Source organism: Eubalaena glacialis, chromosome 1 (genome assembly GCF_028564815.1).
Source record: "Eubalaena glacialis isolate mEubGla1 chromosome 1, mEubGla1.1.hap2.+ XY, whole genome shotgun sequence".
NCBI classification, from domain to species: domain Eukaryota; kingdom Metazoa; phylum Chordata; class Mammalia; order Artiodactyla; family Balaenidae; genus Eubalaena; species Eubalaena glacialis.
This window is the reverse complement of record NC_083716.1, coordinates 9,797,321-9,822,523: the sequence shown is the minus strand read 5'-3', so window position 1 is coordinate 9,822,523 and position 25,203 is coordinate 9,797,321. Positions and strand designations below refer to the sequence as shown.

At 42.7% G+C, this 25,203-nt stretch overlaps 2 protein-coding genes across 3 annotated transcripts in view; one reads left to right on the top strand and one right to left on the bottom strand.

The window, feature by feature from the left end:
• Positions 1 to 970: 970 nt before the first annotated feature.
• Positions 971 to 15,108, bottom strand: NSMCE4A (NSE4 homolog A, SMC5-SMC6 complex component). Of its 2 annotated transcripts, XM_061192585.1 has the most exons (11): positions 14,754 to 15,103; positions 13,907 to 13,984; positions 10,968 to 11,098; positions 8,591 to 8,742; positions 6,527 to 6,626; positions 5,687 to 5,777; positions 4,743 to 4,837; positions 3,532 to 3,580; positions 2,691 to 2,785; positions 2,514 to 2,600; positions 971 to 1,116 (listed from the first exon to the last, which is right to left on the bottom strand). In XM_061192585.1, exons 1-10 carry the CDS (start codon positions 15,043 to 15,045, stop codon positions 2,526 to 2,528), a joined length of 1,158 nt encoding a protein of 385 aa, XP_061048568.1. In that variant the 5' UTR covers positions 15,046 to 15,103; the 3' UTR covers positions 971 to 1,116; positions 2,514 to 2,525. The 2 variants fall into 2 exon arrangements, with proteins under 2 accessions (XP_061048568.1, XP_061048576.1); XM_061192593.1 differs by lacking the exons at positions 971 to 1,116; positions 2,514 to 2,600; positions 2,691 to 2,785 and adding an exon at positions 2,906 to 3,428 and having other exon boundaries at positions 14,754 to 15,108.
• A 3,813-nt stretch (positions 15,109 to 18,921) lies between these two features.
• The window catches only part of LOC133090937 (transforming acidic coiled-coil-containing protein 2-like), an 82,458-nt gene continuing 76,176 nt past the window's right edge, over positions 18,922 to 25,203 (top strand). Inside the window, exon 1 of the mRNA XM_061189612.1 lies at positions 18,922 to 19,065. Coding sequence (XP_061045595.1) covers positions 18,922 to 19,065 — 144 coding nt within the window. The remainder of the gene's footprint in view (positions 19,066 to 25,203) is intronic.

Here is a 25,203-nt window from a genome sequence, read left to right as displayed (position 1 = left end):
AGAGAAGTTTAGTCAGATAAATTTTAGGGAATGTCCAGGATACAGATATAATATAAATCATAAGAGTAAGGTGGTGGAAGGGGAACCAGGGAAAGCATCAGACATAAGGATGTACAGTTTTCAAAAAGTAAATTTTCAAGTGTTAAATGCACAGCATTTATCCATTGGATTTAACAATTTGGAAAGGAAATCACCAATAAAGAGCCTTGGTAGGATGGTGGGAAAGGAGGTGCTACACAGCATGGTGTGAGGACTGACAGGAGGCAGCAAGTGATTGTTATTTTAAAAGGAGATAGGACAGTAACTTGAGTAGGGTCACAGTAATTTTTTTAAGATGAGAGGTGAGCGCGGTTGAAGGGAAAGTGCTAGATACAGCGAAGGAATGACTGACAGCAGAGATCCAAGGATGCAGAGATCCAGAGCCTCCACAGAAGAGACACCTCTACCTCTGACACCAGTGGGAAAGAGTGAGAAAGGATGCATATAGAAGTATGGGAATGGGAAAAGGAAGTAACTAGGCCTCAGAGAACATCAAGGACAGACTTGCAGGCCCAGCACCCATGGGAGCAGCATCACCCCACCCTGTTGTACGGGTTTTCTCTGTGGCAATCAGCAGCCCTCAAGTACAAAGAGAGGACTGCTGGTAAGACGGATCCAAAGTGGTCTGGCTTGGCTTGAAAGAGGACTGAGTATTTTCTTGTGCGTAAATCATAGGCTGAATCATATAAAATTGCTGATATTTGACTGTATTTTACTTAAAAAAACCCAACAATTTCAAATGGTGCCACCTAATATTGGTTGACTTGACTAGCTAACTTTACAGCTAAAAAGATGCACAAAGAACCGTAATGATCTTTAGGCCATTAACAACCTAACTAAAACTTCTAACGGGACAGGACTGGAGAAAGGAGAAACTCTTCCCAAGAACAGAAAATAAAGAATAACTACAATTATTTGTGAATATGGCAATGAACCTCCTTTAATCAAAGACGACCCATTAACTATCAAAAGCTACACTTTACTAAAAACAATCTGTCTTTTAAAAACGTTTAATCATACAGTATGTACAATACAATATGTTGCTTTCCTTTTTGGACTTCACTATCCACTTGAGTCCTAAAAAAAGGGGGAAAATAGCTGGTTAACAGTTTATAAATGATAAAAGTTCACTTAAGATGCACACATGAAATCTACCAACCAGCCCCTCCTCAGTGAGGAGGGCCCAAGTAAACAAACATTATATATCTTACATGGATTCTCCTCTTTCCTTCAATTATCTTGGAACAAAAGAAGCTCAATTAATTGAAGCACATGTTAAGAGTTTACATTAATTGTTGCAAGATGTTTGGACCCAGATAACGTTTACAGTATAAATTCTTGGCTACTCTTTATGCTGTGATTTTACTCTGTCCATCATGGACAGTATCAGAAAACACTGGTCACCATCATTTTACTTGGATTGTAACAGAGAATTTAACGTATTGATGGATGCAATGAAAAGATAAATATTTTGTTAAATTTTTAAATGCTCAAATAATCCCCAATATATTGTGGGGATGAGTATCTTAGGGTAGGTAAACAGCTACTGAATTTTTTTCCTCAAAGTCAGTAGCTTTCTTCGATATCTACTAATAAATGTTATTGTCTTTGAAATTGAATTCCAAAATCTCATTGGAATATAATGAAGAGCATACATAATCAAGCTTAGGGCTTAAGTGAAAGATGCTGTTTCATGTATACTTTCAGTAGACATTTGATTTCTTTTAAAAATAAAGCTATTTTTCCTTAAAAAAAAAAAGTTTACATTAAGTACTAAAAAGCTAATTTTAATTCTCCAAATCATAGAAAATTTGAGCTAGAAAAAAAAGTCTTAGCAATTATCTAATTCAGAATCCCCCCACTTTATAGATAGATTTATAGAGAAGGAAAACAAAGCTGAGTGAGATTGACTTGCCCAACATTTTAAAGGGGCAGAGCCAACAGAATCCAGTCTTCTGATTCCCATCCACAGCTGTGTGCAGTACAGAATGCCAGATCCTTACTAAGATTTCCTCCCAGCAATGTTCTCCATAAAGATGAAGAATTACTTCATAAGCATAACTCAAATTTCAGAAATGCCCATTACCAACATCATTCCAAGGTAATTCCGTCTTAATCCTCCTTTTCTACTTTGTACCTATAAAGTAAGCGAACCTAATGGGACAATGAACAAAACTGATGGGAGGATTCAATATTCCACTTATCTAATTTATCCATTTGTTTGGGCGTAAAAAAAGCCAAACCGAGAACAATCCCTGCTCTGTCTCTTTCAACGGCAAGTCTTAAGAACACCAAAGTAATCAATCCAAAGAAGGGAACTTGCAACCACTAGGTCCTGTTCTGCTTTTTTCAACAGTTACACACAGTTCTAAAAATGGGGCACTAGAGGGAAACAAAATCCAAATTTCACCAGAATGTGAAAAGGTGAAAAAAAACTTTAATAAATACGTGCAGCTTCCCATAGGAAATGTTACCTTCAGCTGGTGTCAAGCACTTAGCCTCTGCCGGCTTTGACTTGAAGTAATCATAGGCTCTGAGATCTCAAAGGTCTTCACAATCTCCTGGCAGAGAACAAAGAACATTTGGGCACTGGGTTTACAGCAAAGGAATTCTTGGAGACGAACTGCCCAAGGCAACATGCAGAGCATTACCTCCCAGTCACGGTAACTCAAAGCTATAATTCCCTGATTCCTAATTTGAGTGTTTTGGTCAATTCCTCCACTTTCTTCGTTAATATTAACAGGCTCTGTTTGAAAGACAAAGTTTTCAAAAGTTATCAAGTCAGAAGAGGTAATCTGAACAGAAACCAGTGAATAATAGGAATGAAACCTGTATCGACAAGATACTTAGAATATTACATATTTATTAGGATTTCATGCATTACTGTGCTGTATTATTACAATAGCAAGTAGTCCCGTTTGCTTCCATTCAGAAAAAAATGTGGTAGAATAACACATTCCAATCATTTGAAAAACTCTGCATATCTATGAACCAGCCACAGAGCTAAGGCCTAGTGGGTCCAACATGAAATTAAGAACTTTTAAAGGAAGACATAAGTGCAGTGAAAGAACTTCATTCTCTACAGGAGACCTTAGAAGGCAAAGAGTAATGGAGAGTGTGAATCATTCAACAAAGAATTAAAGATTCTCTCACGGAGAGGAGGAGCTGCTGGCATTAGGGTTAAAATAGAAAGAAGGAAACTACAAAAATAACTGCAATTACAAACTTTCTAAATTAAAATTTAAGGGAAATTATATCATTTCTTGTTCGTCTTCACAGCAATAGATGTTCCATCAATGACACAGATGAATCCATAGGTTTTAAACTATGATCAAGTTTTCAGCATTTTCAGTTAGTTGAAGAAGATACAGCATTGTAAAGTTTGTTACCTAAAATAAAAACTAGTTTACATTTAATAAAATACATTTCACAAACTCTAGTAACAAGTCCACTTTCTCTAAAACTAATTGTTCTGAACATAGAATCATTTACCTATTATTGGCAGTCGGTCTTGGTCAAGTCTTATTCTTGCAAACCCATCCTAAAACACAAATGTGATTTTAGGAGAAGACTAAAATTTAGATTCAAAACCTATAACCATTGGATGAAAAAATTACTCAATTAGAAAATTCTAAATCTTAGACAATCAAAGTGTACCGTAACAATAATGAGTTTATATGGACAAGCCTTCTCTAACATCCTTCTCGACACGGGGTATCCCTCAGGTTCTAATCAGCTCTTTTACAACCGCATCCTGAGGAGCTCTTAAATAAAACTGTAACCATCTTGACTCTTTGACTGATTCACACTTACTGAATATTCCACTTTTTATTTTTATTATTATTTTTTGTCTGTGCCACTCAGCTTGTGAGATCTTAGGTCCCCGACCAGGGACTGAACCTGGGCCCTCAGAAGTGAGAGCGTGGAGTCCTAACCACTGGACAGCCAGGGAATTCCTGAATATCCACATTTTATTATGCATAATTCTACCATTTACCGTTGACAAAATATGCCTTTGTTATCATTTCTGGAAAAATACTTTGGTCAATACAAGATTTTTGCGTAAGATGAAAATCGAACTCATCTTACAAGTGCAGGAATGCAACCTGACAGAAGACTAAAGACAGCCTAGAGCAAATTCTCAAAGTACATTTCTGAGGACGTTTTTTTGTTTTTTTCCTAAACCATCTATTTTGAAATTACTTCAAACTTAAGAGTTACAAGACTACTGTAAAGACCTCCCAGATATCCTTTACCCAGAGTCACCAATTGTTTGACTTTTGCCATATTTACATTATTGCTTTCTCTCTATATATATTAATTTTTATGAGAGTGATAGACAATCTGTTCCTTTTCCCTAAGACTTTAGTGTATGTTTCTTGAAAACAAGAATATTCTCGTACATAACATGACAACTACCAAGTTTGGGAAATTTAACATTTATATCATACAGTTATCTAATCTATAAGTTCCATATTCAAATTTTGCCAATTCTTTCTGTAAAAAATTTCTAAAATGTAAAAGCAAGCACATAAGTTTTTAGCTAGTTTCTTCTGCCTATGACTTGTCAATGTTTTGCTACAATGGGTCTAAAATACTTATTGGTTAGTACAAATTCCTTTGCCAGCGCCCATCTATACCTGTTATTATTTACCCTTTTAAAAACATATAAAAACAATTAGAGAAATAATCTTAAATCTTACCCTTATAATAAAAGAAACATGAAAGATGTTTTCCACTGTTCGGGCAAAAGAATGTGGATCAACCACAAAGTCAAAGAAGGACATCGGAGTATCAGCTACAGACAAAAGAGGAAAAAAATTCTTCAGTACAGGAAAAGTTGTTTTTACTTATCAATTAAGACCAATACTCTCTAGTGTTAGCCAGAGAAAGGAAATGGGCATTCATCCTGTTGTGGGATGGAAATCAATACAACCCTGCTGGAGGGCAATCTTGTGTACCTGTTAAAAATCTGTAAGCTGTCCTACAGAAATATTAGCACAGGCGCACAAAGTTATGTGCCAAGATTTTTCACTCCAGCAGTTTACATAAGAGTAAAATGTTATAAAGAACTTGCCCGCTAATAGAGGACTTGTTAAATGTATTTATGATACAGCCACCCAGTGGGAAGCACTGAAAAGAATAAGCGGGATCTTATGTATTGATATGGGAAAATGTCCACATGGAGAAGTCATATTGCAGAATAATGTGTATATTATGATTAGCTTTGAAAAAAGCAAAAAACCGACAAGAAAAATCCCTCCTTAGTTGCATATTTATTATGACATAAACATAAGAAAATCTGAAAATATACACATCACATTTTATAAGTGGCAACCTCTAGGGAGTGAGCACAGGTAGAACAGGTACTTGACTTTTTACTTTTCTCACTTCTATGGCATGTATTATTTTGTAACAGAAAAAATATCCCATCTTCTAAAAATAAAAATGAGAATTTACTACACCAATGTTCTCATGGAATTTCTAGAGAGGAGAAGCCTCATTAAAGAAGTATGTCAGGAAAGAATCAAAATGATTCAAACATTACACATATGCCTTTTGAATAAAAATAACTTCTCACTGAAAGTGACACAGGCCTAACTGATAAATACAAGTTGCTTCCTTTTGAGCTTGGTATCATACTTACGATCTTTTTGAAAATATGTCTGCAACAATCCCAAGATTCTTTCTACTTCTTTTTCTGTTGCTTCTTGATGAGATTCTTCCATTCTTTTTAACTGAAAATATAAAGTCGTTATCAAGCAGACTGACCTATTTGTCTGCCTGTTAACCTTTTCTGCTCTCTTACATGGCCAAACTCCTCTAAATATCTTTTATCTGGGATTACTAGCAGTTTTTATCCCCATCTTACAATTAACAGTTAAAAAAGATTTTTCTGGTTTTAGTAACATTTTCATATTAATTTTCTAATAGAAGAGTAGCATTACCAAATCAACCATTTTCAGGTTGAACATAAAATAGCAAAATACAAAAGGGACACTTTAGAACAGTGGTTCTCAATCGGGAGTGACTGTGCACCACCCCTCCCCCACCCCACTGATGGGCCATTTGCTAACATTTGGTTGTCATACTTGGGGTGGGGCAGGGGGAGTGAGAGGATGCTATTAACATCTAGTGGGAAGAGGCCAAGGATGCTGCTAAACATCCTGTAATGCACAGGACAGCCTCTCACAACAAAGAATTATCCAGCCCAAATGTTGACAGTGCTGAGGTTAAGAAACCCTGGTTTGGGAGAACTAATCCAAACTACAGAAATGAGTTAAAACTAAGACAAGTGGTCAATCCGATAAAATGTTTAAAGGCTCAAACATGTCAAAAATGATTCAAACATTAAATGATTACTTTTAAGTGACAGAACCTGACTCCAGACGCTAAAGCTTAGAAAAGATGGCCAAATTACATGTATATCGTATTAATGGCTATTTGAAATTAGGTGTGTTAAAAAGCAACATGTGAAAAAACAAACCTCGTCAGGCATTGCCTGCTGCTCTTCTATCATACGAACTTTTCTTGAACGATCAGTTCGTGGCTTTGGCACAGGGCACTCTCCTTGTATTGAACCCAACCTAATGAAAAATATGCTCTCATATCTTTGTTTGTTTTTAAAACAAACTAATTTCACTAACTGAAGGCAGTTCCCATGGCATAGTCAAATTCACAACCAGGCATCAGTGAGGTATGAGTGACATCAGACCAAGACTCTTGTGTCAGGTTTGTAACACCCTTTCTGCTCCCTCTGTGTGTCTAAAAGAATTCTTAGGAGCTCACCTCAATCACAGATACCTCCTCAACACCTTCGTATTTTACTCTGAACAGTAAGCCGGTGAATATGCCTGTGGTCCTCCCAGCTAGCCTGTTGTCTGTTTCACAAAGCCAACTTCAGAGATCAGGGAAAGGGAACGAACAGCTCCACTGGGGTTAAAAGCCTTTTGGTCTGGGGGTGCCAGGGCAGAGGCCCACAGCCTGGGAATCCAGAACACACCTGTCTTAGGAGATAACAGGTCAGGCAGAGGCCAAGGGATTCCTTTCCCTTTTGGATTCCCTCCACCTTCCAAAAAAGCCCTACAGAGGTACCATGCAGAAACCAAGGCCCAGAGAATTTAGACCCATGTGGTCCCTACACTTGAGGAAATCAAAGTATATAGTAGAGATGGACAGATAAATATTCACGCACAAAGATCCATTTCCACATAATATGGTAGATCCTGTGGTGCTGTAGTGGAGTATTACTCAAGTGCTATGAGAGCATTTGGACAGAGAGATCTACCCAGACATGGGAGTGGTCTGGTTGGGAAAACTGATCCTACACTGATACCTCTGTCTAGAGAAGTCACTGGAGGTTTCCAAGCTGGTGCCTGTGGGAGAAGTAAACCTTACCAGATGAAAAAAAATGGGGAAAGGACACTACAGGCCAAGGGAACAAACAGCAAGTGCAAGGCTGCAAAGCTGTACATAAATCATTGCGGCTGCAAGTTGAGCTACATCATGAGATAAAGTTTAAGTCACACAACAAAAGGCTATCTTTAGATCCTAGGATCTATGACAGAGCCTAGAACTCAGCAACAAAAAAGACTTGGACTTTTCCTATAGTAAGGAAGCTTGACCTTTTTGCTGTAATATACAGCGGTTCTGGGCACTTGAGTTAAGGGAAGTCTTGTTAAAAACAGATGCCGGGCCCCACGCCACAGACGGACCACATCTGCATCTCCAAAGCCTTCTAACAGACACTACCAATCTCAGAAGGTTTAGAAGGGTAATCAGAATAGACAAATGCCCCGGAGGTATCCACTTAAGGAAGAAACCACTTGGGTGCTTACCCTAGAGAAGTTATCTACTATGTATTTAAAGGCTGTCTCACAGAAGAACCAGTAAGAGCTGTTCTTAGCTTCTCCATAGGACTGAGCTGGGAAATTAAGACAGAAGCCTATTCCATTTGGGTATAAAGAAAAGCTTTTCAAAATTAGAGTTGTATCCAAAAAATAAACTAGGCAGTTTATGTGATAGTGACTCAAGCAGTCTTCAAATATAAGTCAGAGATCATCTAACAGAGAATTATATATAATAAATGGCATTTTACATATACTGGTAGAATTTTAAGACATCTTTCATAGGAGGTATCATCCTCCTACCTGATAAGGATTTTAAAGATGATAAAACAAAGCCAGACATTATGCCACAGACCCAAAGTCTGCCACGCCAGAAAGCAAAGGAGCAACTAAGACCCAGCGCAGCCAAATAAGTAAATAAATAAATAAATATAAAAAAGAAAATAAAAGAAAGAAAGCAAAGGAGCCAGCAGGGTGCCCTGGTAAGGAGGTGCCAGCCCACGGCCTTTCCTGCTTAAATTAAGCAGGATGAGGGTCCATCCACATCAAGATTTTATGGGCTTTTCAATCAAAGTTTAGAAAGTCTCCAAACAACATCATCATGATCGTCACCTCCACAATACCAAATAATTTTTGCCCCTACAATAAAAAACAATTTAAGGTTTACAAATGGCTGGTCTGTCGGATTTTTAAAATAATCTTACAGAAAGTGGAATGTATGGGTTTTATTAAAGGTGTTTTCTGCTGTTTTGCCTGATATTTTCCAGGAGTCATAGACTATGAATTCAAAATCAGAACTATCTTCATCACGGATGATTTCTTCAGCTTCTAGCGGATTTACACCCATATGTGTCAGCTACAAAAATGAAGGGAAACAAAAACCCCAGTTAAGCCACAAGCAATCATTCACCGTACCCAATCATCTCTATCACTAAACAACAGGCCAGAGGCAAAGTCTGTTTTTGCTGTCCTAACATGTTGGCTAAATTTCTTATTATAAATTCCTATTTTCAAAGATACCTTCTTTGTGGCAGAAAATATTCCTCAATGTACTCAGAACATTTTGGTAAGAAAGCGAGATGATCCAGACCAATGGTTCTCACCAGAGCGATTCTGCACCCCCCGTGCCCCCGCAGGGGTCTTTTGGCTTCATGTCTGGAGACAGTTTTGGCTGTCACAACTGGGTTGGGGGGAGGCGGAGAGGGCAGCGTTACCGGCAGCTGGTGGGCAGAAGCCAGGATGCTCTCAGTATCCTACAACAGGCACCCACAACAAAGACTCAGCCAGCCCAAAATGTCCTTAGTGCCCAGCCTGAGAAACCCTGCTCTAGCCCCCTGCAGGCTGAGGGGTGGATGGACCAGAACTAAGCCCACCGGGAATTTCTGATCACCCGTAGTTCACTTTTAAGTATTAGCAAAGCTGAATTAGCATAAAAATATGACATGACATCCCAAAGCAAAAGTTCTGAGACAGAACAGGGAAGTTTAGCTGGCTTTCAATTTTCATTTTTCAGCCAACCTCCTGGAGACCTCTATTCAGCTTGTATCTCAGCATTTCCAGAGAGCAGGGGCCTAGCGTCAGGGAGAGAATCGTTCATCTTAAAACCGCCTTCCTGGGAAGAGTTGGCGGAAGTCTAATAATTCTGCTACCTGAAGCTATCTTACAGAAAGTGTATTATATTAAATTTGCTTTTATGAAAGTACACTTTTATTACACTATAAAATTATGAAATGCCTAGAGGTTATCAAATTAAAATGGTAGTATCATATATAAACAATAATCAAAAACCCTCAGAGAGCTTCACCCTTTAAAGGCAGTTAAACTTTGAAGAAAAGAGAGGCTGCCAGAACCCGATGAGAGAGGCGTGGTCAGCCCCACTCCGTTCTCCTGCCACCCTGCCCCACCACCGCACGCTTGGAGGAACACATTTCAATTTTTGTCTGGTCAAATCTACCAACCTTTTCTTTATAGTCTTTTTATTTAGTGTCATACTTGAAAAGATCTTCCCTTCCCAGAGACTAGACAGCTATTAATTTCAGGTTTTATATGGACTGCTTTAAGACTTCTGGAATTTATTCTGATCTGTTATTTAAAGTACAAAGCTCACCCTGATAAATAAAAGTAATTTTTAAAAAGATTACCCAATACATAGTTAACTTTATTTATTGAGCTATACATTAGTGTGCATTTTCCAAAATGCATGATACGTCAAAATTTAAAAGTTGTTAAAAAAGAAAATTTTAAAGTTTAAAATTTAAGTAGGGTAAATTTAAATTTTAAAAATATCTAAGGTTTTAGAAACAACGAAAACCTCGTCTGCCTCATACCTTTACAAAATAATTTATCTGGTCAGGTCTCATGGTACTAAATCATTTTAATAACCTTTTAACAAACATTTGGTCAGAAAATCAATGTCCTAGCAGAAATGCTAGGACACAGGTTGGCTCAAAGTAGAACCAAGGAAAAAAAGACAACAGAGTAAGGTACAAAGTTAGTCTCCTTGTGCTTTTTTTGGTAAATCCATCAAGGAAAAGTTTCCAAATTTCAGGTAACAACCATTCAAACGTATTAAGAGGCAAAGACAGGTGAACAAAACAACAACAGCAACAAAAAACCCCAAAAGCAGAACCCCAATCATATTCGGATGGTTCTGAAATATTCTCAAAGACAAATCAAAACATGCCGCCTCCACCAGACCTGTCATCTCCAGCTGAACTTTGCCACCTGCAGTGTGGGCTTTTGCCCAGCCTGGGACAAAGGTCCTGGGTCACTGAGAATAAGCTGGAACACTTATGAACTGACAGCTGAGTGAGGAAAAAAATGGCCATTTGAAATAAACATAGCACCCAGAGTCTTAGAAGGCTAGGAGATTTTCAAACTGCTCTAAACTGCCAACCTAGATTCCACCACATAGCTCGACTGTCATCTGTTTAATTTGGTAAGATCTCTTTGGAGGAATCTGAGGCCCAAAAAAGTGAAAATGAAGTGAAAACCATTTGCATATGGATATAAGCAAAGTAGATAATTATACAATATGTGACAGATGAAGCATTTTTTAAGATTCTGTAGCTTTGAACTTACTAGAGTTTCAACATATCTTAACATATCAAACGAGTTCAGATCAGAACGCAGCTGCTTTGCCTTCTCTTTGCCCAAATCTGAAGCCAAAACAAGAAAGTGGGCGTCTAGGACTGCTTCTCTTGCTCGGGACACTATTCAAAAAAGAAGGAAAACACACACATTACAACATACACATTATTCACAGGTATTTTCCCAAAACTTCCAACTATACTTACTCCGCATTTCCCACGGGACCAAAAAAATCTCAAACATCATCCATCTCCGTCTAGAAACTGGTTCCCCTGCCCAGCTCACCAAAATCTGAAATCAAGGCTAACCAGTCTTCCTAAAAGCCAACTCCCTCTGCACTTTTCCTACTCCCGGGAACTGAACCGCAATCTCGTAACAACCCCAGCTTAACAAAACCTCCACCATCTCCAACACCGGCTTTTCCCTTTGACTCCAGCAACCCATCCCAGCCACTGTTAACACCGCGCTGATGATGTACGTCAAACTGAATGCCTGCTATGTGTAAGGCACTGTGCTGGGCGTGGTGGTTTGCCAACCAGCAACAGGTAAGTGGTCAAGGAGCCTCAGCTGAAATTAGGTGCGGGGCCGGCAGCGGGAGATGCAGCCTCTGCCTGGCAGCACGAGCACCACCAAATGAACAGTCTACAGGCAGCAGGGCCGTGACCGCTGAGGATGGATGATCCCAAGAGGTTTGACAGAGGGCATGGGATTTAAGATAAGCTATAGGCAGAAAAAGATTTAAATAGGACACAAGAAGGGAATGGGGCAGGGAAACCGAGGAGGAAGTTTGGGGAGGTGAAGGAAGGGTCCATTGGGGGAAACAGCAGGGCTGAGAGGAATGGGTTTAGTCAGACTCCGAAGGGAACAGGCAGTGTGTAAAAGCGCTCCAGGAACACCGGCAAAGGCAAAATTGAAAAGACAGCCAAGAAGAGACAAATACAGCAAAGTTCAAAGACACAAATACCTTTGCTTGGCTCACTCCCCAAGGCCATTTCGTTTGAATTACTATTTCCCGAACATTCCTCAGGCTGGTGAACTTACTGACTCCAGGCTTTGTATTTATACATCATTTTCTTCAGTTTTTTTTTTTTTAAACATTATCACAATTTTAAAAAATATTTATTTATTTATTTATTTATTGGTTGCGTTGGGTCTTTGTAGCTGCGCGCGGGCTTTCTCTAGTTGCGGCGAGCGGGGGCTACTCTTCGTTGCGGTGCGCGGGCTTCTCATTGCAGTGGCTTCTCTTGTTGCGGAGCGTGGGCTCTAGGTGCGCGGGCTTCCGTAGTTGTGGAACAGGGGCTCAGTAGTTGTGGCGCACGGGCTTAGTTGCTCCGTGGCATGTGGGATCTTCCCGGACCAGGACTCGAACCCGTGTCGCCTGCATTGGCAGGCAGATTCTTAACCACTGCGCCACCAGGGAAGTCCCTCTCCTCAGTTTTATTTTAGGAGAATGACTGTGAAAGTGACAATGAGTGAGAGAACGAGGCAGAGGCAGAAGCTAGAGGGGCTGGTTCCTGGACTGTTCTAGACCCCGCAGCACATCACTGTCACAGCCCACACTGTGAGGAAAGTGCAGATCTCTCATGGGTGGATCCAAGCCTCTAAAGAGTTAAAACTGAGAACATCAAATCCACATCTACGGAGGATACAGAATTCTGTGTTGGCTGACCACCTCCTAGGTCAGTTGTAAATAATTTTGCCTTAAGGAGGTGACCCAGCCAGCACAGTGGAAATGGCGGAGGGGGAAATGATCTGTTGATCGACAACTCTTAAGCTGGGTGAATAATAACAATAAGGGGGCGAAGGGGTCAAGAGTAACCTTGAGGAGCCAGCCTGGGGGTCCAGGCTTGAGAGAGAAGAAAAGCCTAGAGGGTGGAGGAGGGATTTCACAGGGTGAAAAGGAAAGGCTGCCTTCGGGAAGGTTTGAGGAAATTAGGTGAACTGGTGGACCAAGATGGGGGATGGTAAGAAGGCTGCAGTCACGGCAAGAGAGAGACAGATCTGAAAGCGTACAGATAGAGAATGTGAAAGGGGGTGACGTTTAAACATCAGCCACACTAGCGAATGACCAGAAATAAACGTTCTGGTCTTCAAAGAACGTGAGGACTTGTGGTGTCCAGGCAGCGGCCAGCTCTGCTGACTTCTTTACCCGCATCTGCCTGCACCCTCCCTTTCTGCTCCCAATGGATTTAGGAGGGAAAAGTGGTCTGGGGACTCATCCTAGGGCTCTGTGACCCAGTGCCCACATCAGGGGCCTCTCTGACCTGTCCTCTGTCTTCAGACAGACAGACTGCTCTTACCACTAACATTGCTGCTGCTTTTAATTCAAACCAAGATTATTTTTTTAGCGCCTTCTCCCTCTGCAACAAAGGTCTAGAGTTCAGTGCTGAGATTTCTCTCTCTCTTTCTCACACCCCTCCCCCCATTAGAGACCCACAGGGCCACCTGGAGACATGGCTACCCCCACTGGGTTATAGGTGGACCAAGAGCAAGGAGCTGAGGGAGGGGAGGTCGGGAGGAGGACAGGGAAAGAAACAGGACGTCCAAGTCCAGCTCAGTTCTTTCTTTTTAATTCATCCATTCAACCAATGCATTCTGGGGATACAGCAGTCAATACAGTAGAAAGATAATACACAGAAAGTTCTCAAATTTGAACAAGCAACAGAACCACCTGGGGGGCTTGTTAGACAGGCTGCTGCCCCCCACCTCCCCAAATTTCATGTAAAGCCCTTACTATATGCTTAGGGAATGTAAGTGCACAATAAAAGTAGTAGTAGTGCTACAGTGAAAAAGGTTCCAAAACTAGTAAAGCACTATTATAAACGTGGGAGTTGTCTGATGTCAATAATTCGGTTCTTATGTAAAACTAATGAAAATTATCATAAAACATATGATAACACAAAGCTTCCATACATAAAATAATGAATTACCTCCATTAAACAGGGTGTTGGCCTCTTCAAGGACCTCTGTTAACTTGTCACTGGCATTCAATATATCCTCCCGGTTTTCTATTTAAAAAAATACAAGCTTTGGGAAGCGTGCTCATCATTCGCTAACAAATGGCTGACAAAGTGACCAGCTGCAGCAACACAGCCAAGCCCCGCCCCCTGCTCCCCGGGGGAATTACTTCCAACAGCTTTATCTCTTTAACCAAAAGGGCCAGGCAAGAGAAAGATGACTGTACCCCTTTAGCAGAATGAACTTTAAAAGGGGACCCACTTGGTTCCCCCTAAACTTCACCCAAAGGCTCCACTCCTTCTGCAGCCTCTGAGGAGCGCCCCTAACAGTGGTTCTCAAACTCTGCAAGCCACAGGATCCCCTGGGCCACCTAGAGTTTCAGACTGGATAGGGCCGGAGTGCGGGCCGCGAATTTGCATTTCTGACAGTTCACGGGCGACGCTGCCGCGGGCGGGCGACCACTCGCTGGGAACCGCTGGATGCAAGAGAAGGAGCCCGGGCTCCGCGTGCCGTCTCTCCCCCTTCCCGACCGTCTGGGCTCGGACGAGCGCCCGACAGCGCCTGGCCTCCGGCGGTGCCGTCCTGCTCCTCGGGGACCTGCGCGCCCCGGCCAAGGTCGTGCAGCACTATCCGCACGACGGATATGCGAGCGCCTCGCAAGCCAATCGAGGCGCGGCCGGGCGGCGCGGGTCTGGCCCCGGGCGCAGTTGACCAGCCGGGCCGCGCAGGGCCTGCGCCCTGCCGCCGCCCAGCGCCCGCGCCCGCCCTGCGCCCGCGCCCGCGCCCGCGCCGCCCCGCGCCCACGCCGCCCCGCCTTACGTTGGACCGAGTTGATGAGCGCCCGGTACTGATGGCGAATCTGGCGGCACAGGCCATGGTCGGTCTCCGCCTCCAAGCTCGCCGGGTCCATCATCTCGTCCCCGGAATCCGACGGCTCCGTGTCCTCCAAGCTCGGGCGCTCCGGGGCCTCCCTGCGCTCGGGCGCGGCGCCACGGCGGGACATGGGCGACAGCGGGGACCGCGAGCGGGAGCGGGAGCGGGTGCGATCCCGGTGCGGGTCGCGGCCCCGGCCCCGGCCCTCGGACCGGCGGCCGCTGCCGTCCCCCGACATCGCGCCAAGCCGCCCTGCAACTTCGCAACGGCGGAAGTTCGCGCCAGAAACTGAAACCCCTGCTCTGCTCGAGCGCTTGCTCCCTGCGGAACGCGGCTCCCGGGCCGGCGCGAGAGCACAGCGACGCCTGTGGCGGGAGGCCGACGGCGGGGCCGCGATCGGGGGTGCAGTGGTTAGAGCGCCGCCGGGCCGGCACCGGGCGCAGCGCAGGCCCCTGACCTTTCGCGCCCCTGATGTTTGATATACTGAGATCCCACTTACTCCACACTGGAAGGTGTTTAGGATCTTGGTTGTCTGGTCCCCCGTGCCGGCCCCAACAGACTTTCATCTTCCCAGGGTCTCTTTGGCTCTCCGGGACACAGCCACAGCCTTGAAACAAATACTTAGCATTCTTCCAGGTGGAAATTCATTCCAAGCGCCAGACAGAAATACCTGGGACAGCCCATGTTTGTTGATCGAGGCTCCTGCAGTTAAGCAGGATGAGCGGTGGACTTGGAGATACGAGATGCGATTCTGCCACTATCTGTGAACGTAGTTCCTCGAGCCATCCTTGGGGGCACCAAATGGGGTTTATAAACAGCTGGCAATCCCACTCTTTTTGAGGACAGAAGAACTAATGAACAAACAAAAAATGAACAAGTTTTTTTGGTTTTCTCGTAGTAAACTCTGTTAACCATCGCTTTTAAATATCTACACCTTGACAGTTTGTGTTCATAATTGGTCCTCAAACTAAAAGATTCTAAAATACCTTCAAATGGGTCTAAGAATGATGAAATTATATTCCTATAGTTTTAAAGATAAATGGATGAATTTCATTCCATGTATTTTGGATGGTATTGCAATGTTTCTCAAGCGTTCTCTTTGGTGTTGAGAACACATTTTCTCAAAGGAACATTATAAGTTGAGTTACTACACGAGTCTACAAAAATACCATTTTGTGAATCAGGTATAGTCAGCTTGAGTAAGCACTATTCATTGCTGCCCAACACATATATCTCACCTCACTCCTGCTTCACCTGGATTTCAGGAAAGGTATGCTCTGGCACCTGCTTCATTGGATGAAGCATGATTGGTCTAAATGATTCATGGTAATCTCATCCCCCTTCCCCAGTGACTGGGCTAGGGATAGGACTCGATCCAGTTCTGGACAGGGACATGAGAGGGAGCTTCCCATTGGATGACACACAAAGTCTCCGGAAAAGAAAGCCTTTACCCCCGTCCTCACTCTTCTTTGTGATGCTGGCATGAGGAAATGGAGCCTGCACGATGACAACCGTCTACTACTGATGACATGACAAGCATGAGAAAAGACCAGAATACTGAGGACACTGGAGAGGAAGGATGGACACGGCTGAATTGCTGAGTGACTTGGAGTCTGCCTACCTCCAGACTCCTTGTTAAGTAAGCCACAAATATCCTGTGGTTTAGGCCACCGTTAATTGTTTTGTAGTTGCTACTTGCAGCTCAGTGCGTTGGAACTGAAACACTTAGCATTCTTCCAGGTGGAAATTTGTTCCACACTCCAGACAAAAATCCCTGAAACATTTCATTGAATTCAACAAGCTTTTGATGTGTATTAATAGGCCAGACACTCAGCAAACCAAACAGGTCACAAAGACGACTGAGAGACTTGTCTTTGCCCTCCAGGGTCTCACCAGGAGACAGATATGAAACTGATCCTAAAATTCATGTGGAAATGCAAGGGACCCAGAATAACCAAAATAACCTTGAAAAAGGAGACAAAGTTGGAAGGACTCACACTTAATTCCAAAACTTATTACAGAGCTATAGTAATTAAGACTGTGATACTGTCATAAGGACGGACATAAAGATCAATGGAATAGAATTAAAAGTCAGAAATAAACCCATACATCTATGGTCAACTGATTTTCTAAAAAGGTGCCAAGACAACTCAAAGAGGAAAGAATAGTCTTTGCAACAAGTGGTGGGACAGTTGGACACCCATATGCAAAAGAATGAAGTTGGATTCCCCCTTGCACTATATACACAAATTAACTCAAATTGGATCGGACCTAAATGTAAGAGCTAATACTATGAAACTCTTAGAAGCAAAATAGGTGTCAACCTTTGTGACCTTGGATTAGGTGATGGTTTCTTAGATATGACAACAAAAGCTCAAGCAAGCAAGGAAAAACTAGACAAATTGGAGACCAGGTTTGTGGTAATTTGTTATAGTAGCCCTAGGAAACTTACACAGGTACCCAGGGTGAGTAACACTGGGAAGTCATTACCACTTCTGGGCCTGACAGGTCAGAGGAAGAAGCAGTGTTACCAGAGCCCCATGAGGGCTAAAGCCACGAAGAAGGGTCCATCAGACAGGAGCTCTGGCCCTAGAGGGATGCAGCTATGCCAGGAAAAGAGAAAGTGCTAAGAAAAGAGGAAGTGGGAGCTGAAATACCCTGGTCTCTCTCTCTCAACATCTCCCCTGTGCTTACCTCCCATTGGCTGATGCCAACATGAAGCCACAGGGCAAGAGAACCTGTGTGATGTGGTCCATAGATCAGTCTCTGGGCAGAACACGGCCAAGGAAGATCGGATGGATATGAGGTAGGGGTGAGGACAAATGACAATAACCAGGTTGGTGGGTAAAGGGTGTATCAGAGTCTATTCAACTAAAAATAATAGAAACCCCACTATAGTGCCGTAACCAAATAGGTATAATTTTTCTTGTGAAGCTAGAAGTCTTGAAGTAAGCATTGGCTTAATTGCCTCAACCAGAAATGGCACATGTCACTGTTGCTCACAGTCTATTGGTCAGGTCTGGTCACGTGGCCCGACCTAACTGTAAGCGAGACTGGGAAACATTTTCTGTTTCTGTTTCCCCATCTCTTCTTCTTTACTGTCGGAGCCCATTTTCCACCGTAGAAGCCAAAAAAAAAAAAAAAAAGCCAGATATTCACCTTTCCTCCGAACTTCCCTGGTACCTGTGATGGAATGTGGCCCAATCTTGACCAATGGGACTAAGGAGAAACCTATGGAAGGTCTTCTCAAAAATGTCTTCTCCACAAGAAAAATAAACACCAAGAGGAAATGTTCCCATTTAGCCAAAAGTATCATGTCCACATGTGTTTCTCAAAATGTGGCAGCCATCTTGTGACCATGTGAGGACAAATTAACAAATTAACATCACAAGGCAGCAAGAGTCCAAGTCCTTGTTGACATAACCAAGCTGCTGAACCAGTGCTGCAACTGCCCTTCCTCTGGACGTCTTGTTCCGAGAAGTCATAAATGTCCTCGCTGCTTACACCACTTTTCATCGGGTGTTCTGTTATGTGTAGACAAAACCATCCAAATGGTGCATTTCTTTCCTACTGAAGCCAATTTGGTTTAGATTCTAGTACCAAAAAAATAGAGACTCCTAACATGTGCCACCAGGTGGATTCAGAATGTAGGAACTGTGCCTGAAACAGGAAAGCCTGACTAGCACAGGTGGTCACACATGATCAGGAACAAAGAGTGTTTCAAGATGATGAAGTGGAGAACAGTGTGGTGAGAAGAGCTGTGTGGATGCCATCCTCTCTTCCTGGAGATGAAGCCTCTGGATCACCCTCCCGAAGACCACGGCATGACAATGAGGCACTGCAAGATGAGGTGTAAACAAAAGGGGGCACTATCTGGTAACCAGGACTTGATGAACACCAGGCAGAGAGGGGCAATGCAGGAGAAGAGTCAAAGGTGGGGCAGGAACTAAGACGATGGGTCCCCCAGTGGCATGGACTCTCCTCCAGGCTGTAGCTGGTTACCAGCTTTTTTTGCAAATCAAATGGGAAAACATGTACATTCTCAGGTAGGAAACAAAGTTTATAATAGTTCTGGCAACATCACCTCTCGGGAAGACAGCCAACTACAGGTGAGATGCTCCTGGTGAGATCTGATTTGGTGCCAGGAACTCTGGACTTGGTGGCCGTGTTTGTCCAGCCACGGCTGAGTTGGAGCGTCAACAACGTGTTTTTCATGGCTGGCGTCATAAACATGTCACTTGCTGTTGTTCGATATTCAGTATGTCTCTCCAGGAGATCTCTGTACCCCTACTCTGCCAGGCTTCCAGGCAAAGTGGGAAGTTAGTGAAAACTTTCAATGCCCTGGTTCTTTCATAACTCCTGCTGTGCTACCAATTACATGAATCTGAGATGAAAATCTGCCCCTTTTCCGGGTGCTTCATTTATTAATGAATGTTTACTGAGTGCCCGCTATGTGCTGAGCCACGTGCTAGATGCTGCAGATAGAGTAGCAGAGACAACAGACAAGGTCCTGCACTCATGGAGTTTACAGTTTTTGGAGAAAGTCAGACATCAAGAAAATGAAGACAGAGATAACTGTATAATTGCTGCTGTGTCAAGTGCTAGGAAGGAAAGGATGAGGACCCAGGCAAGAATTTTGACCTACATGGCAGTCCAGGTCATTCAGCTGAGATGGAAAGAAGCACAGGATGGGAGTCAGGATAGGATGAAGGCAGGAAGGCAGCTGGGGCATCAGAGCCCAAAGCCTGATGCTCGGTATTTGGGAACTGCTTTGTGCAAAGGTGAAAAAATGATCACAGATGTGTCAGATTAGACACTCTGAAGAGTCTCCTGCTACAAAACAACTCGACCCTGTATACACTATAATTTGTATGGCCCTGCTAGGCTCACAAAAATTAAAGGAAATTTCTGCAGGAACATAAAAGAGAGCTAAAACTCGTGAAAAGGGAAAATGCCAGGAACTCGGGGTGGAAAACTGTGCATGTGGCTGCAGGGGAGCTCGGAGGTGGCAGAGGCATAGGGCTGGACGGTGGCAGTTCAGCTCGAAGCCATCATGTGCCCATTAAATGTCAGGCTCTGCAGCATAAGCAAGATAGACAAGATCCCTGCTGTCCAGGGCAGACACCAGCCGGCAAGCTTATCAGGGAGAGAGACGATAAACAAGGAATAAATAAACAATTTCAGATGGTGTATCATGAGGAAATTAAAAAGTGTGTTTTGGCCAAGAGTGATTAGGCAGTGAGGGGTCTAGGGGATTACTCTAGCTGGGGTCTGGGAAGGCCCCTCTGAAAAGCTGACGTTTCAGTTAAGGACTAAATAATGAGAGGGAAACAGCCATGCAAAGTTCTGGGGGGGTAGAACTTTTCAGATCTAGAGACTTATTTTTTTCCCTAGCATCTCCCCTAATTCTAGACACTGGTCCAAAAGCTTTTGAGAGGAAACTGAGCCCAGGATTGGGACATGCCTGCCTTTATTGTCAAGACCTCTGGGTCAGGGTGCCCGAGACACAAGACAATGCAAGAGGGAAGGGTATGCACAGCTCCTTAGCAATTCCCACCTGGACACAGACAGCAAAGGAAGCACCTACATTGATGCAATATGGCTAGAGAGCAGAGGGGCTGCTTGTACTCAGATATGCAACATGCATGCATGAACCCAGAGAAAGGTGTATACGGTCATCCCTCAGCATCCGAGGGGGGATTGGTTCCCGGACCCCCATGAATACGAAAATCTGAGTTTGCTTAAGTCTCATATAAAATGTCACAGCATTTGCAGATAACCTGCACTCATCTTGTATACTTCATCCTTCATCCTTCAATTTGGGTGAGCTGCAATTCCAGTCTTGCTGTACAGTTGTCACCAAGAGGCTTCCCTTTCCTGCTTTCCTCTGTTAAATCCCTTGCTTTCTGGATTCCATGTTTAAAACCTTTCTCAGGAATTCCCTGGCCATCCAGTGGTTAGGACTTGGCCCTTTCACTGCCATGGGCCTGGGTTCGATCCCTGGTGGGGAAACTAAGATCCCACAAGTCATGCAGTGCAGCCAAAAAAACAAAACAAACAAAACCAAAACCTTTCTTAGTTTATGCCGTGATTTTGTGGAGACACTTTCTTAGAAGATTTGTAAAGGGAAATTTTTATGAGTCTGAAAAATGTCTCTATTGTCTCCTTCCATTTGGTTGAAGATGATTCAACCAAATGGAAGGATGATTTGGCTGAACATAGAATTTTGAGTTGAAAATAGTTTTTTTCATCAGGAATTTAAAGGTATTGCTCCATTGTCTGCTTGAGATGGATTCTGATTCAATATTCACTCAACAAACATTCCAGGTGCTGCTCTAGGCATTGGAGATACAATGTTGTATAAGACAAAGACCCTACTCTCAGGGAGGAGATGGAAAATAAAAACAAAAACAAGAAAAAAGACTTGATAATGGTAAGTGCTATGAAGAATTTAAATAAGGCTAAGGGTATAAATGCTCACTGGGAATGCTATTTTAGATATGATGGGCAGGGAGGCCTTCTCGGAGAAGGTGACATTTGAGACGAGACTTGAATTGTGAGAACTAATGAGTCATGCAGAGATGCAGGGAAATCGTATTCTAGTCAGAGCCAATGGCAAAGGAAAGACTTCAAGGATAAAATGAGTCTGGCACATGTAGCTGGAGTATGGTACACAAGGGAGAAAATGCTGGAAAATGAGTTTGGTTCTGATTCTCATTACTTTGTAAGTGACCTATTTTGTTTTATTTCTAGAAGCATTCAGGATTGGTGGTGACTTGAGGATGGCCAGGAATTCTTTGATATTCCTTCCACTGAAGTAGGAGATCTGTGTCTCCTCCTCTTTAATCTGGGCTCTGTGACTCTCTGACCAATAAAATACAGCAGAAGTGACACTGTGCCTGTTTCTGGATTCAGGCCTTAAGAGATTGGCAGCTTCTACTTCCCGTCTATTGGAACATTCACTCTTGGAATCCATCTGCCATGCTGTAAGGAAGCTCAAAACATGTGAAGAAGCCATATGTAGGCCACTGATGAGCTCCCAGCCAAAGCCTGTGTGACCTGCCAGCCATGGGAGTGAGCATTTTGAACACCCAGCCCCACTGAGCCTTCGGATAACTCTCATTCTACCTGTTGTCTGACTGCAGCCACACAAGAGCCTTCCCCCAACATGAGGACGGGCTAGCTGAGCCCAGCCAACCCACAGGACTGTGCGAGATATTTTTAGTTATTGTACCAGGAACCTACTGGGCCCTTTCAATCTGGAGATTCACCTCCTTTCGCTTTGGGAAATATTCTTCTATTACTTCTTCGATAATTTCTTTCTTCCACTTTTTTGTTCCATGCCTGGATCTCCTGTTAATCAGGTGTGAGACTTCATCAATTGATTCTCTAAGCCTCTAATATGCTTTCATATTTTAAACCTTTCTTTAATTCTATTTTCTTAGATTTTTTTAAAGCTTACCTTCAACCTTCTATTGTTGTTGTTGATTTTTCCAGAATACACGGGAGGTTTGGTTTTGGATTTTGATTTTGCTTTTGTCTAGTTGATAGGCATCAGGAGAGGGGTGGGATGGGGTGGAGGAGTTGGCTTCACTTACACCTATTTTTTATTTTCAGCCCCACTTCTGCTCCCTCCAACGTTCCTGGTGTTTCAGAGCCTCTCCTGGGTCTGCAGGGTCTTGTTGGGCGAAAGCCCCCATCCCCCCTCTCACCCCAGCTCTAGGCTCCTCAGCCCTGATTCCTCCAGGATCAGATCTCCATCCACTTCCTGTTATCCACAAACGTGCAGCCATCTCTTGTCCGCTGATGTGCCGACCAGTTTGCTTCGTTATTGTCCCAACAAACTTGAAAACAAGAAACATTCCTTTGTGATCACTTTAATGAAGTCTCTTGAAACAAGGAGTTAAATTTGCGTGTTCTGTTTGCTTCCTTAACAGGAGTTTCTTTTTCGCTGTGTAAGGAGATGATGAACCTTAAACATTATCTTTTTATTTTCATAAATCCACCTGTTTACTGTCATAATAAACATTACTTTGAATTTATTTTCCTTCCAGAATTTTTAAATAATCAGCAGTTCTAAGCATTGCCTGGGAAATGTTTTGTGTTCTTTGCGTTCTCTGCCATATGCTAGTAATTTTCAGCAAGTCCTCATTTACACGAATTTGAATTGGGCAAATAAGTAATATGAAATAAAAATATTATAAAACCTTACTTTATAAGAAAATTTTGAAATATGTCAAATATCCTCAAATTAAAATTCTTTTTTGCTTTTGTTGATTAAATAAGTAGTTTTTAGGTCAAGAATCATTTCAAAGCTGACTGGACAAATGGTAAAAACTGCACTGTCCCTATTGCCACATGGTGGCGCCACTTCCGCTGGTAAGCAGACAAGTCTGCAGTTTTTCATCAGGATTGTGGGAACCGCACCGTTCATAGGCATTGGAACTTTGGCCTGTGATTTTAGTGTAATCAAAAGCCTTTTTTATATTTCAAGGCAATTTCGCCCAAGCATGATACCTTGGTACTAATGTGAAGACTAAAAAATTGCTTCTGGATTAATAAACTGGGAACAGAACTTAGATGTGCTAGGAAACCATGCAGGAGGCCAAAACAGCCCACGATGACAGGCCGGGAGGTTTGTTTAGAAGAAGGCATCCCGTACAATAATGGGAGGTGATGCTGAGAAAATTAAAAATAGTACTAAGATGAACATTAAGCACAATGACTGTAGATCCAGGCCCTCTCAATCTATGCCCTTTACATTTATGCTTGTTCTTATGGGAAAATTTGACAAATTATTTGAGTGTTGAATTACACAAGAACTTCAGGAAAACATTATAAAATGTGATCACCCTGAACCATTCTATTCCTGAGTAAGGGTTTTCCACTTCTAGAGGGCTTTTATATACATCATCTTATTTGGGCCACGCTGGGCCTGTGGAGAAGGTGGGGTGTGGGACCGTTTTATACCTAACAAAATCGAGGCATGTGGCATTTGGACAATTGACCCAAGCCCTGGTTAGAAAGAAGATGAATCAGGACTAAATATCCAGGCTTCAGACCCCTTATTCGAAACTCACTTAGGTCCTTTGCTATTACAGGATTTTATCTATTGCAGAACTCTGCCTTCTTAAAGAATATCCTTCCCAATCCGATCAAAATATTTAAATATGTGAAAAGTAGGAGTTATGGTCAATTGAATTCAGTGCTCTGAATAGTAGAATAATTTTGAAAATTAAATATTGCTAATGAAAATTAGATCACCTTTCAAATTTTCTTTGAAAAATTACTATTCACAGGAGATAAAATTCCTAGACCAGAAAAGGAAATATGTGAGAAGACAATCGTCCTCTTTCCCTCCCCCACCCCGCCCAGAGTCTCCACCCCTCCCTGGTCCATACCTCCCTGGAGGCAAGCACTGTCACTAGTTTCTCCTGTGAATTTCCAAAAGGAGTCATTAATTTGTATATCATAATATAGTATAGTATGATTTTCTCAGGACATAGAATTTATATACTATACATAATGTATACGCACGCAAATTTATACCCTCCTTTTTTTTTTTAAACACAAATGGTAGCATAATAGACACACTGTTCTGCACCTTAATTTTTTCCACTTAATGATGTATCTTGGAGAGTTTTCAGTGTTGGTACATAAAGAGCTCCCCATCCTTTCTAAAGGTTGCTTAGTTGTCCATTGTATGGCTGCACGTTTAATTCATTAAATACTGATGGATTTTTTAGGTAGCTTTGCCATTTAGAGTTGGTTTAACAGTCTTTGCTCATTTCCCCTTTCCCGAGGGAGCGTACTGACATTTTCAAAACAGACAACTTGATTTTATGAGGTCGGTAGAAGCTGATGATGACCTGCCCCATTTACCAAAAGCACTTCTAATTTTATAGCTTTTTTCTTTTTTTTTTTTTTTAAGGCTGCTTTGTTTTGAAAAGTAGCCAAAATATAGAACTGCCCCAAGTAAATTAAACTGCAGCCCGAGGCAGTAGAGACTGGCTTCAGATCCCAGATAAACTTAGAAAAACAGAGAGCTGCGGGCTCCCGGTACCTGCAGGCTTTCTGCCCCTTGTTGTCCTCCCTCTGGGCTGCAGAGGCTTCTGGAAAGCTGCCGCCTGGCCTGGGTCAGATTGCTTACACACTGCTCCCTCCCAGGCCAGCGTTCCCAACCTTAAGCCAATGCACATTTATAGAACACTTTCATGTGATCCTGGGAAGACAGACCGCGGGCGGAGGGCAGTGCTGAAAAGTCGTAACATCAGGAAGAGAGGGCCTTTCCCCCTTCTCTGCCCCTCATGCTAAGAGGATACTGGGTAAGTAAGCCTCAGATTGGTGGCTTTATTCCTTTGAGCGACATGTACTTTAAACTGGTTTGGCTACTGAG

Coding starts and splice junctions, on each gene's coding strand:
- NSMCE4A (XM_061192585.1), bottom strand. CDS start 15,045: ATGTCGGGGGACGGCAGCGGCCGCCGGTCCGAGGGCCGGGGCCGGGGC. Junction 2,786..3,531: donor AGACCGACTGCCAATAATAG/GTAAATGATTCT, acceptor TCTTTCAAACAG/AGCCTGTTAATATTAACGAA. Junction 2,601..2,690: donor TGAGTTACCGTGACTGGGAG/GTAATGCTCTGC, acceptor GTTCTCTGCCAG/GAGATTGTGAAGACCTTTGA.